Genomic DNA, 13,365 nt, shown 5'->3' with positions numbered 1-13,365 from the left:
GACAGGGGCTCTACCACTGAGCCACACCCCAGCCCCTCACTGGGGGATTCTAGGCAGGGTCTCTACCCTAACTGAGCTATAGCCCAGTTTTCTATTTACTTTTTAATTTTGACACAGAGTTCTTGAGTTTGCCATCTTCTTAGCTTTCCAAATGTCTGGGATAATAGGCCTCCCCTACCAGGCCTGGCTTTTACTTTTACTTCTTTCTCCTTCCCTATCCTCATATCTGATTTCATTTCTATCCTGGCTCACTCTCTACCTCCAGCTACCACTCTGGCTCCCCTCCAGCCCCTTCCCATCGTCTGTCTGTCCCAGTCCCACTCCTCACTCAGCCTCTGTGGCAGTGTCCAGTGCTCCCTGGCACCGGCCCTCCCCCACATCTGAGGTAACAGTGGCTTCCTTTTCTGAGTACAGACCACATAGCTGGGCCGGTTATCACGTCACCCCTCATCCTCTCACTCTTCTCTTTCATCCACACACTAATCTTATCGAAGGGTTGTTTGTCTATTCGTTTGTTTTTACAGTGCTGGGGAAGGGACCTAGGGACTTGCACATACTAGGCAAATGCTTTACCACTGAGTCACATCCTAGCCTGTCAATTCTTTGTTTTGTTTTGTTTTGATTTTTGAGAGGAGGGTGTTCAGAGGGTTTCCCTCTGTAGCCCTCGCTGTCCCAGAACACATTCTGTCTGTAGACTAGACTGACCTCAGACTCAGAGATCCACCTGCCTCTGCTTCTCCTGGGATTAAAGGCCTGAGCCACTACACCTGGCTTCAAGGGTGTTTTACAGAGCTGTAAATGAAGGCTACATTTATTTCTCTTTTTCTTATTAAATACCCCGAAATGATGCAATTTAGAGGTAAAGGGATTTTTTTTGCTCATGGCATCAGGTTCTGGCCCATCTCTTTGGGGAGCAGTAACTCCCAACAGCTGGTCACTCCCCAGTCCAGAGGAGAGGAAATGCATGCTTGCTTGCTTGTGACTGGCTGTTGCTCCACTTGGATAGGTCAGGCCCCCTTGCCTGGGGAATGATGCCTCCGAGGGTGGGCTGGGACTTTCCACATGAGTTAGACCATCCCTGGGAGGCATGCGAGTCCGAGTCACCATGGAAACTAGCCATCACACCCACCGTGTGCTGAAAAGCAGTAAACACAGTCTGGGCTCTGATAGCTGTGCTCAGTGTGTGCACAGATGCTAGAGGGTGTCGGTTTCCTTCGGCAGAGACGGGGAGTGAGGGCTGGATGGAGTGGCCCAAGGCTGCAGTGTCAGCACTTGGGAGACTGGGTCAGGAGGTCAATGAGTTCAGAATCTGCCCGTGCTTCATAGTGAGACCTTGTCTCAAAAATAAAACCACACAGATGTGTGTCTGTTTAATATTCGTGTTTAAGTAACACTGGAATTTGTTGAGTGCCTCATCTGTGGCTATTTATCCTTTTTTAAAAATTAAAGATTTTGAGCCAGGCATCGCACACCTTTAATCCCAGCACGTGGGAGGCAGAGGCAGGTGGATCTCTGTGAGTTCTAGGCCAGCCAGCTCTACAGACCAAGCTCTAGGACAGCCAGGGCTACACAGAAAAACTCTGCCTCGAAAAACCAAAAAAGTAAAAACAAAATAAGTAAATAAAGGTTTTGTTTCCTGTTTAAGTGTGTGTGTCTGTGTGTGACTATGCATTCAGAGGCCTCTGAAGCCAGAGCGTTGGATTCCCTGGAGCTGGACTTCCAGGCAGTTGTGAGCTGTCCTGGGTGGTTGCTGGGAACTGAACTCCAGCTCTCTGCAGGAGCAGTGCTCCCTCTCAGATGCTCAGTGCTCTCTCCTGTGCCCCAGCACTTCTTCCTCCGTAGGGCTGTTTGAGGCAGGGCCTGTGGAGCTCCGGCTGACCTCTGACTGTGTAGCCACGGCTGTCCTTCCTGCCTCCCCCACCCGAGTGCCAGGAATGCCTCCCACCACACCTGGCTTATTCTTTCTGTGTTTTTCCGTGTTCCTGGGAGGCGGGGTTGGAGCTTGTCATCACTGTAACCATGGGAGAGACCGGGGCGCAGAGAGGTTGGGCAGTTTCCTAAAGACATACATCAAGTAAGATGCGGGTACATGCTACCTTCGAAACATGAGTCCTTAATGTCACACCTCCACATTGTACCCATCGAGCCTTTCCTGAGGTCCAGCTAAGCACGAGGCATGGTGGGACGGTGAAGAAATAGGACAGGCCTAGAATCTTCACAGAGCTCAGGTGAATGCCTTGTGGTCACAACTTAACCCCGAGTCGTGGCACCTTCTAAGAAGGAAATGGAAAGCTGTTCAGAGGGCGGATGTGGCTTGGCAGTTGATCCCTTGCCTAGCATGTGCAGGGCCCTGGGTTTGAACACAGACACATAGACATGCGCACACAGACACATGCAAATACACACACAAACAAATACACAGACACACAAATACACACACACATGGACAAATACACAAACACAAATACAGAGACACATACAAACACACGCATACAAATACATTGATACACATAGACACAGACACACAAACAAATACCTGGACACACACATAAAGACACAGAGATACACACGTATATGCAGACATATATACTTAGACACAGACAGGCAGACAGACAGACACGCACACACATGTTGTTATGAGAGAGAACAGTGAGAGAAAATGTGGCGAGGATTGCAGATCTAGGCAGGGCGGAAAGGCCTGTGTGAGGAAATTGGAGCTGAGCTGTGAGTGAGAGTTATACACACAGAAGGGAGGAGAACGGTTCTGAGATGGCAAGAAAGTGTAGGCCTGAGGCCTGAGGCCTGAGAGCATGGTGTTGAGAGCTGCAGCGGCCGGTGGGGTGGTTCAATGTCCAGGTGCTGCCCCTGGGCCTGGGAGCGAGAGCGAAGTCCCCGAGCCCCACATGGTCCCCACGCAGCTCCTGCGTGGCACATAATTGATTAATTTACTGTAGTTAGAAAGAAACAATTAAAGGTGACTTATTTATGGTTACCCATCAGATACCATTGAACCCCGTGAATTAGAAGATCCCCATTGTGCAGGGTAAAGAAACAAAAACAATAAAACCCCGAGAAGCTGGAACTTGGGAGACTGAGGCAGGTGGATCTCTGTGAGTTCGAGACTATCCTGGTCTACAAGGCAAGTTCCAGGCCAGCTGGACTCACATCATAAGACCCTGTTTAAAAAAAAAAAAGGAAAAGGGAAGAGACAGGTGGGGTAGAAAATATGACTCAGGGGTTAAGAGAACTAGCTGCTCTTCCAGAAGCCAGGTTCTGTTCCCAGCTCCCCCAAAGTGGCTCACAATTGTCTGTCACAGCACATGCGAAATACAGACACGCGGAGGCAGAGCATCCATACATATGAAGTTTAAAATTCTTAAACTTTAAACTTTAAACTTTAAACTTTTGAGTGGTGGTGAGTCACACCTTTCTTACCAGCATACGGGAGACGGGCAGGTCTCTTGGTTTGAGGCCAGCCTGGACTACAGAGCTAGTTCCAGGACAGCCAGGGCTACACAGAGAAACCCTGTCTTGAAACCTACTTCCCCCCATTTTTTTTTTTTAAGAAAAAAGACACAGAAAAGAAAGGAAAAGGAAAAGAAAAGCGTGAACAGAGATTTGGTGGCTAAGAGGACCCAGAGTTCAGTTCCCAGCACCCACACGGCAGCTCCCAGTCATCTGTAACTGTAACGCCAGGGAATCTGGCGCCCTCTTCTGGCCTCTGGCGGCACTGTCCACACACGGTGCACAGACGCAGGCAGGCAGAACACCCCATACACAGAAAAGGTTAAAACAATTTTTTTAATTAAAAAAAAAATAAATAAAATTTAAAAAGAAACAGAAAACCCCAGCGCTTGAGGACTAGAGAGGTTGTTCCCCCTAAGGCGCACAGGTAGAGGCTCCACTGTGCTCCTCCAACCCCCTGTCCCGCCAGATGTGAATATGGAGGCTCCGGATGAAAAGTCCATCATCACCTACGTGGTGTCCTTCTACCACTACTTCTCCAAGATGAAGGCTCTGGCTGTGGAGGGAAAGCGGATTGGGAAGGTAGGAGGCAGCCGGGGAGTGGGGAGGGTGGGGGTGTTGGGCACGGCTCCTGGGTCTGGAGGCAAGCCTCTAATCTGCCACCCAGGGCCATGGGGGCGGCCCACCTGTTTACCCCAGAGGCGCACCCCGCCCCAGGACTGGGAGGTCCCTGCCGCGTGGAACGAGGCTGACTCTCCCTTTCTGTGCTGGGTCAGGTCCTGGACCAGGTGCTGGAGGTGGACAAGATCATAGCGCGCTATGAGGAGCTGGCGGCAGAGCTGCTGGCCTGGATCCACCGCACCGTGGGCCTCATCAGCAACCAGAAGTTCGCCAACTCGCTGAGCGGCGTGCAGCAGCAGCTGCAGGCTTTCACGGCCTACTGCACGCTGGAGAAGCCGGTCAAGTGAGGCTCGGCTCGGAGCGGGGGGGGGGGGGGGACCTGCGAGATGGCGTCCCTGAGCTCTGTCTCCTCAGGTTTCAGGAGAAGGGGAACCTGGAGGTGCTACTCTTCAGCATCCAGAGCAAACTGCGCGCCCACAACCGGCGCCTCTTTGTGCCTCGGGAAGGCTGTGGCATCTGGGATGTCGACAAGGTTGGTGTGAAGGACGGTTGTCTAGGCCAGCCCTTGCTCCGAAGAATGACACGGAGACCTTTACAGTTATTAAAAGCTTCCGGGGCTGCAGCTGGGCAGGTGCTCAGCTCTTCTAATCCAACAGTGTGGCCTGGCCTACTTCCCGCCACGTAGCCCCTACTTGCCCTCTTAGTCTTGCTCTAGCGCCTGCTTCTTCGTCTCTGCTCCGATGGCAACCTCCTTCTCTCTCTGGTTCCCTACCTGGAACCCCCACTCTGGGCTGGGAAGTCCCACCTCCTAATCCTGCCTCGGTTTATTTGGCCATCAGATTTTTATTAAAGCTAATCAGGTGATGGAGAGCAATGTTTACAAAACATTGAGACAGGACATGCCTCATGACAGTTCCAAAGCCTGGCTTTTAATAAGATCTGCACTGGCACAGAAGTCATCATTTGAATAACACCAGGATAATCTTTACACATCGCACAAAAACATTACTCCAACAGGTCGGAGACACAAGAGAGAGCTAGGGAGAGCTCAGCTAGAGAGAGACAAGATGGTGTTGTGTCGTTGTATAGGTTCCCATTATAGTCTCGTGGACTGAATGTTTACTCTTGACATTCTTCCAGCAGTAGTATCATGAGGTAGCTTTTTCTTTTCTCTTGCTTGAAGGTGCCCTATTCGCCCTGAGTGGCCTCAAACAGGAGAGCCAGGATTAGTAAACAGGGATGGTTGTTGAAATCTAAGTCTAAGTATCTCGGCTTGTCTTCCTCCAGGCATGGGGTGAGCTGGAGAAGGCAGAGCATGAGCGGGAGGCAGCCCTCAGAGCTGAGCTCATCCGCCAGGAGAAGCTGGAACTCTTGGCTCAGAGATTCGACCACAAGGTGGCCATGAGGGAGAGCTGGCTAAATGAGAACCAGCGCCTGGTTTCCCAGGTAGGAGGTGGGCTTGGCCAGGCTGAGGTGTGGGGTGGGTAAGGGACCGGGGGTGGGAGTGAGCAGACTTCAGGGTGGGGTAAGGGGACGGGGGAGGGGAGGGGAAGGAGTGAGCAGACCTCATTGCCCTGAGACTCAGAATGAAGGCTCTGAGCCCTAAGAGATAGGTGAGGGGAATGAATCTAAGTTTTGGGATAACAAGGAGATGAAGCTGATCTGGGGGAAATAGTCTCCTCTGAGAGGGAATGTTTAACTAAAGTGAGGATGGAGGCTGTGTTTGGAGTTCAGGGTAACTTAGGAGGATAGAATTGGTCTCCTAGGTAACAGAATAGTGGCAAATCTGGTCCCCAGTCTCCATGGCAATGCAAAGATGGGTCTGTTTTCCGAGCAACAAGGTTACAGGTAGAGATGTAACAGGGAGGGGGTTAAGAGTGGTCTCCAGAGTGACTGGGGAAGGTAGGGTGTTTCTAGAGTAACGAGGGAGGATGGGGCTGGTCTCCAGGGTAACCAGAAAAGGTGTTCTAGAGAAACTATGATGGGTCTGACGTTCAAGGTATCGGGAGAAGGTAGAATTGATTTCTAGGGTAATTGGAGGTGGGCGGGTCCGGTCTCCAAGGCAACCAAGGAAGATGCGATTGGTTTCTAAGTAACTGAATAGGGTGAAGCTAATCTCCAAGGTAACAGGTGGGACTGATTTCCAGGGTAACCAGGAAGGATGGGGTTGGTCTCCAGACTAAGAGGGAAAAGTGGGCTGATTTCCAAGATAACTGGGAAGGTGGGGCTGGGCTCTGGGGTAAAGGAAACGCTAGACTTGGTCTCTGAGACAGTGAGAGTTTCCGGAGTCACTGGTGATGGTGTCAGGGTAGGAGAAGAAAGAGCAGTACTTCTGAGGCAGCATGGTAAGGGTCTATGGCCTGCAACTGCCCAGGACAACTTTGGCTATGAGCTGCCGGCAGTGGAGGCCGCCATGAAGAAGCACGAAGCCATCGAGGCAGACATTGCCGCCTACGAGGAGCGGGTGCAGGGTGTGGCGGAGCTAGCCCAGGCGCTGGCCGCTGAAGGGTACTATGACTCCCGGCGGGTGGCAGCGCAGCGTGACAGCGTGCTTCGCCAGTGGGCCCTGCTGACTGGGCTGGTGGGGGCCCGGCGGACCCGGCTGGAGCAGAACCTGGCCCTGCAGAAGGTCTTCCAGGAGATGGTCTACATGGTGGACTGGATGGAGGAGATGCAGGTGAGGACCAGCTGCAGGGGCCTGGGGGGGGGGTCAGGTGTTTGGGGGACAGGGACGGGTGCCCATCCTGGGAGATGACACAGAGAGAAAAAGAGGAAGCCTCGGCCGGTGGAGGTGTAGCTTAGTGAGCCCAGGGCTCGCCTGCCCGGGCTCCACCCCAGCTCCACGTAAAACAGGATGGCGGAGCACACCCGTAATCCTAGCACTCAGGAGGTAGAGAGGAGGATCCAGAGTTCAAGGTCACCCTCCGCTAGAGAGTTCAAGTCAAGCCAGGTGACCTGCGTTCAATCTCACACGGTTGAAGGAGAGAGCCCATCCTCCATAACTACCCTCTGACATCCATGCCAACGAGCATGGATGTGCCTGTGCATGCACAGCAAACAAGCACATGTAAGGAAGACAAAAGCCAGGCAGGTGAGACTGGTGTGGAAGGTAAAGGCACCGCTCGGAAGGTTGTGGGCGTGTGTGGAAGAGAGAGCTGCCCCGCACAGGCTGCTGTGCGGTGCGGAGACCTGAGTGGCCCCGGCAGCGCTGCTGGTGAACTCTCTCGGCAGACTCAGCTGCTGTCTCGGGAATGTGGGCAGCATCTGGTGGAGGCCGACGATCTGCTGCAGAAGCATGAGCTCCTAGAGGCTGACATCACAGCCCAGACTGAGCGGGTGGAGGCCCTCAACGCTGCTGCCCTCAGGTTCTCCCAGCTGCAAGGTGAGTCTGGACATTGAGGGGCAGAGTCTTTCATGGTGGAAAGAGGGCTCCTGAGAGGAGGAAGGAAGGAGGGAAGGAAGGAAGGAAGGAAGGAAGGAAGGAAGGAAGGAAGGAAGGAAAACAAAAGCCAGGCAGGTGAGATTGGTGTGGAAGGTAAAGTCACCTGCCCAGAAGGTCCTGGAGTGTGTGTGGAAGAGAGAGTTTCCTCCCATCCATAAGGAAGGAAGGGAGGGAGAAAGGGAGGGAGGGAGGGAGGGAGGGAGGGAAGGAAGGAAGGAAGGAAGGAAGGAAGGAAGGAAGATTCATCTCCCTGTTCTTGGAGGCATCTAAGTAGAGTTTAGGCTCACATTCAGTTAGGAAGATCAGAGGGCACCAAGTGGAAAGTTAGACCACCAAATTATGTCCTGCTTTGAGATTGTACAGGAATACCTCACTTGTTTTGAACACTAATGTGCTAAGCCTGTCACAATTTAATCTCTGTAAACAACATAAAACAGCAACAACATCAAATGTGTAAAGAGCTGGGGCTGCAGCTCAGTTATAGTGTTCGACTGTGGGACCAGGGGCCGGGCTCAGTGGTAGAGCCCCTGCCTAGAATCCCCCAGTGAGGAGCTGGGGTGTGGCTCAGTGGTAGAGCCCCTGCCTAGAATCCCCCAGTGAGGGGCTGGGGTGTGGCTCAATGGTAGAGCCCCTGCCTAGAATCCCCCAGTGAGGGGCTGGGGTGTGGCTCAGTGGTAGAGCTCCTGCCTAGAATCTCCCAGTGAGGGGCTGGGGTATGGCTCAGTGGTAGAGCTCCTGCCTAGAATCCCCCAGTGAGGGGCTGGGGCTCAGTGGTAAGCACAAGCCTACTGTGTTTAGTGCCCTGTTTTCATCCCCAACATTATAAATAACAGTAACTCACAAAATTATGTAAAACAATGTTTGGTAAAGAACCATTCAGCAGCAAGCTATAGGCACTCAACTTAACTGGCTTACAGATTCTAGAGTAAGCCAGAGGAGGTGGAGCAGACCTGGGGTCCCAGCACTTGAGACACTGAGGCAGGAGGACTGCTGTGAGTTTGAGACCATCCTGAGCTATATGAGGCCCTGCTACAATGACAAAAGAAAAAAAGAAGAGAGAAAAGAAAACCAGGCTAGGTGGTGGCTGTGTTTATGATCCTGGCACCCGGGGAACAGAGTCAGAAGGATCAGGAGTTAAAGGCTAGCCTTGACCACACAGGAAGTTCAAGATCAGCCTGTGCTACATGAGACCCTGTTTGTTTGTTTGATTTGAAAGAAATCAAGAGGAATTGATTGACGTGTGTAGTTTGAAATGGCTAGGAGGCTGGCTCGGGAATGGCTAGTGACGTCCTCAGACTGTCTGTGTTGGTGTCGCTGTCAGCAGCACCTCCACTTGAGGCATGAAACGGCCTCTTCCAGCCTCGTGCCTTCTCTTCTCTCCCAGTACTCTGACAGAGGAGAAAGCAGTCTTTGTCCCCTATGTGTCTATGTGTCCCACCCCATTGCTCAGCCTGTGAATGCTCCATCAGGATCAAGAGTGGACTCGGCCCATTGTGAAGACAGGACTGAGAGAATCGGGAGAGCTGGGCACCAGAAAAGAACAGGGATGCTGCTAGGCAAAGCCCACTCTGGCTCTGGGGGTCCTTTTCTCCGGGTCACTGTCCTCCAGTCAAACTTCAGCTCAGGACCCCTCTGTAGGGACTGGCTGTTTGAATGCATAGATGGCCAGGAGGAGTCTCGGAGTATTATGAGAGAAACCTTTGGGTTGCAGCCCTAACGGGGGAACCCTGGCCTCTGTGCACAGCTGGCAAATACTCTGCCATTGAATCCCTGCTCCAGCCCCAGAAAGGGCTTCTTCATGGGATTTGGGCTTGGGCTAGGTGAACTGTGTTTTTCTACAACAAAATAGCTGACAAGCAAATTCGAGATGGAGGAAGTGAGAGCACAGTCCACCCTGGCGGGGACAGCATGGCAGCAGGGGGGACTGGCAGGGGGCAGCCGGTCACACTGGGTCCACAGTGAGAACGCAGAGAGAGAGATGCGTGCCGGGCTCCACTGTCTGCCTTCCTGCCTCCTTTTCACTCAGTCCCGATCCCAGTCTGTCCTTGGGACGCTGCTACCTGACAGGCAGGGTAGGCCTACCCTCCTCAGTTAACATCTCTGAGACACCCTCACAGAAAACTTAGGTTTGCCCCCTAAATTCACCACCCCAAAGGAGGTAGAAGACTCAACATCCTAAAATGCCTCTTTCTTCCTTAAGTTTTATTTTGTGAGTATTCTGTCCTCATGTATGTGTGTGCACCGATCACAGGCTGGTTCCTTGGAAGTCAGAAGATGGCATCGGATCCCCTCACACTGGGGTTAGGATGGTTGTGGGCTTCCATGTGGGTGCTGGGCATTGCACCAGAGTCCTCTGCAGCAAGTGGTCTTGACCCCTGGGCCGTGTCCTCAGGACCTGGGACTGAGCATTGAAGTCAGTCGTACCTATGCAGGAGTAGACGGTGGAGGCTTTTGCAGTTAACGACAATAGTTATTTACGTCGGCTGCCCGAGGGGCTGTGGGGGTCAGTACGCTTTGCACAGGTACCTTGCTTTGGTCCTCGCGCAGGGATGGTTAGGAGTCGGCTTGCTTTTGTTCTCCTACGCCGTGGGCACGGGATGGCCTTGCCTGTGCTCATCAGCTGGCCCTGAGTGATGTCGGCCTTTCTTTGAGGAGGAAACCAAAGCCCTGCAAGAGGGTGGGCAGTTTCTCACTCTTAATGGGACCACGCTACATCCTAAGAGTAAACATGGGCTGTGAAGGGGGCTGAGGGGGTGGGTTCCAGCCTAGGGTGCTGGAGGCTCTCGGTTCAGCTTTGCACTTGGAAGATGGAGGCAGGAGAATCAGAAGTTTAAGGTCATCCTTGGCTGCACAGAGTTCAAGGCATTTGGAGCTACTTGTCTACCTATCTGGGAGAGAGAGAGAGAGAGAGAGAGAGAGAGAGAGAGAGCACATTGAGGTTTCCTTCCTAATCCTGGTGGGTGTCCTGATTTTGACCCAGACCCCTGTCTCCACATCATACCCCAGAGGAGGTGCTGGGGCCTTGGGGAGGAATGCGCAGGAGGCCTCCTCTGTCCTCTTGTGATATCTCAGCCCTGGAGATGACCAGTGGCTCAGAGGATGCACCAAAGAGACCAGTGTGGGCTGTGTTGTCATGGTGACGATGCGCCATTGATCCAGAACATGCTCTCTTGATCACTTCCCCTCCCCCACCCTCTTTTCCATATGGGGATTGGACCCCGGCCTTTGGCCCTGCTCAGTAGGTTTACTGGGTAGCTGGCCTCGGATGCCCCCAGTGGCCTCTAGGCAAAGAGTCTAATGCAGAGCTATAGCCTTGCCTTCTCTTTATTTTTTGTTTTGACACAGGGCCTCACTAAGTTGCTCAGACTAGCCTTGAGCTCACTCTGTAACCCAGGCAGTTTCCTGAATAGCTGGGCCGCTTGGCTTGACTTTTAAGATACTTTTTTCTTTTAAAATATTTTTAAAGATTACTTTTACTCTCTCGCTGTGTGTGTGTGTGTGTGTGTGTGTGTGTGCGCACACACACATGCGCCTCTTTTAATTTTTTAGACTGTCTTGCTATGAAGTCCAGGCTGGCCTCAAACTTGCAATCCTCCTGCCGCCACCTTCCAAGAGATTACAAGCACGTGGTACTGGCTGCATTCGCTCCCATCACAGAAAGGTTGGCTGTGATCTGTTAAATGAATTTCCCAGTTCTCTACTCATGGACAGGGAACCCAGGCGGAAGTCAAAATATCTGAGGAGAAAAAGTTCATGGGTCAGGCGTGGTGGCACAGTGCTGGGGAGGCAAGTCACCCCATTCCCTGGGCCTGTACCGAATGGTGTGGAAATCCGATAATGCAGCCAGCCCTTACCCGCCTCCAGGGAACCATTAACCTAGAGGAAGACAAAGCAGGTGGTGGCATTCCAGGGTGGGAAGGGCGAGGGAGCCGGTGAGAAGGCTGAGAATCCAGGGACAGTGCTTCACTGCTCAAGCTTGAGGTGTCTGGGATGCCTGGATGGGGTGGCGTGGGCTGGCGTCTCTTCCTAGCCTCTCCCTCCCCCACCCCAGGCTACCAGCCCTGCGACCCTCAGGTCATCTGCAACCGTGTGAACCACGTGCACGGCTGTCTGTCGGAGCTGCAGGAGCAGGCGGCGCAGCGGCGCGCGGAGCTGGAGGCGTCCCGGAGCCTGTGGGCGCTGCTGCAGGAGCTGGAGGAGGCGGAGAGCTGGGCGCGGGACAAGGAGCGCCTCCTCGAGGCGGCGGGCGGCGGCGGCGGCGCGGCGGGCACGGTGGACGGCGCGCACGACCTGTCCAGCACCGCTCGCCTCCTGGCGCAGCACAAGATCCTGCAGGGCGAGCTGGGCGGCCGCCGGGCGCTGCTGCAGCAGGCGCTGCGGCGCGGGGAGGAGCTGGCTGCGGCCGGCGGCTCCGTGGGGCCGGGCGCCGAGCCCTTGCACCTGGCCGGCCTGGCGGAGCGCGCGGCTGGCGCCCGGCGCCGCTGGCAGCGGCTGGAGGAGGCGGCGGCGCGCCGGGAGCGGAGGCTGCAGGAGGCGCGGGCGCTGCACCAGTTCGGCGCGGACCTGGACGGGCTCCTGGACTGGCTTCGCGACGCCTATCGCCTGGCCGCGGCCGGCGACTTCGGTCACGACGAGGCGTCCAGCCGGCGCCTGGCGCGCCAGCACCGCGCGCTCACCGGGGAGGTGGAGGCCCACCGCGGCCCCGTGGGCGGCCTGCGGCGCCAGCTAGCCGCCCTGGGCGGGGCCGGCGGCGCCGGGCCGCTGGTGGTGGCGCTGCAGGTGCGCGTGGTGGAAGCCGAGCAGCTGTTCGCAGAGGTGACCGAGGTGGCCGCCCTGCGGCGCCAGTGGCTTCGCGACGCGCTCGCCGTGTACCGGATGTTCGGCGAGGTGCACGCGTGCGAGCTGTGGATCGGCGAGAAAGAGCAGTGGCTGCTGGCCATGCGCGTGCCCGATTCCCTCGACGACGTGGAGGTGGTGCAGCACCGGTAGGCGCACCCGTGGAAGGCCCCCGGGGCCCCCTGCTCACACACCCACCCTCAGCTGCTCAGCCTCCGTCTCGAGCTCGCGAACAGGGAGGAAGTCCGCAGATGTGAAACACCTAGCAAGCCCTTGCAGGGTCCAGAGACACCCCCCCCACACACACACACACAGCCATTTGCTGCTGTTAAGCGGTTTACAGCCACAGAACACATACTGACACACCTCAAGGTTTCCACAGACCCCTCCAGCCCGCCCCACGCCAGGGACTCCCATTAAGACCGACGTCATCTCCCTGGCTACCTCGGTGGCTCCCGCCCTGGAGCACACCTTTAATCCCAGCACAGGCAAGCAAACGGCTGTGAATTCGAAGCCAGCCTGGTCTGCTTAGTGGGTGCCAGGGCAGCCAGGGCTACGTAGTGAGACCCTGTCTCAAAACTAAAACTAAAAATCTATCCGTAATCCTGGCCGGATGTATGGAGGGCGGGTTGGAGGAGGTGACGGTGACAGCCGGGGACACAGAGAAGCCGCTGAGGAAGCAGAGCAAGAGGTCAATTAGGTCTAGAGCATGGGGGATCATGGGCTGGGGCAGCCATCCAAAATAAGGTCCAGAGGTCAGGGCTTTGGGGTTCTTTGTTGCTGTCCCTGAGCTGGGCCTTCAGAGAAGGACTGGAAGGGAGGTAGATGTCAAAGGCTGTCTGAGTCCAGCTGTGACTCAGACTGGGGGGAGGAAGGAAGGAAGGAAGGAAGGAAGGAAGGAAGGAAGGAAGGAAGGAAGACAGACAAGTTCCTTTCAAGGGATTTGAGACACGGCATAGAGACTTACAACTGGTCAGTGATCCGGTCCCTGCGAGTCCCGA

General features: G+C 54.7%; 1 protein-coding gene across 1 annotated transcript in view; it reads left to right on the top strand.

The window, feature by feature from the left end:
* The window catches only part of Sptbn4 (spectrin beta, non-erythrocytic 4), a 90,380-nt gene that overhangs the window by 25,553 nt on the left and 51,462 nt on the right, over positions 1-13,365 (top strand). The window contains exons 8-14 of the mRNA XM_055595000.1: positions 3,935-4,047; positions 4,242-4,429; positions 4,501-4,618; positions 5,374-5,532; positions 6,461-6,763; positions 7,318-7,468; positions 11,580-12,513. Coding sequence (XP_055450975.1) covers positions 3,935-4,047; positions 4,242-4,429; positions 4,501-4,618; positions 5,374-5,532; positions 6,461-6,763; positions 7,318-7,468; positions 11,580-12,513 — 1,966 coding nt within the window. The remainder of the gene's footprint in view (positions 1-3,934; positions 4,048-4,241; positions 4,430-4,500; positions 4,619-5,373; positions 5,533-6,460; positions 6,764-7,317; positions 7,469-11,579; positions 12,514-13,365) is intronic.

Source organism: Psammomys obesus, unplaced genomic scaffold (assembly GCF_907164565.1).
Source record: "Psammomys obesus unplaced genomic scaffold, mPsaObe1.curated_primary_1811, whole genome shotgun sequence".
NCBI classification, from domain to species: domain Eukaryota; kingdom Metazoa; phylum Chordata; class Mammalia; order Rodentia; family Muridae; genus Psammomys; species Psammomys obesus.
The sequence above is the reverse complement of the archived record's forward strand: the minus strand, read 5'-3'. Positions and strand labels throughout refer to the sequence as shown.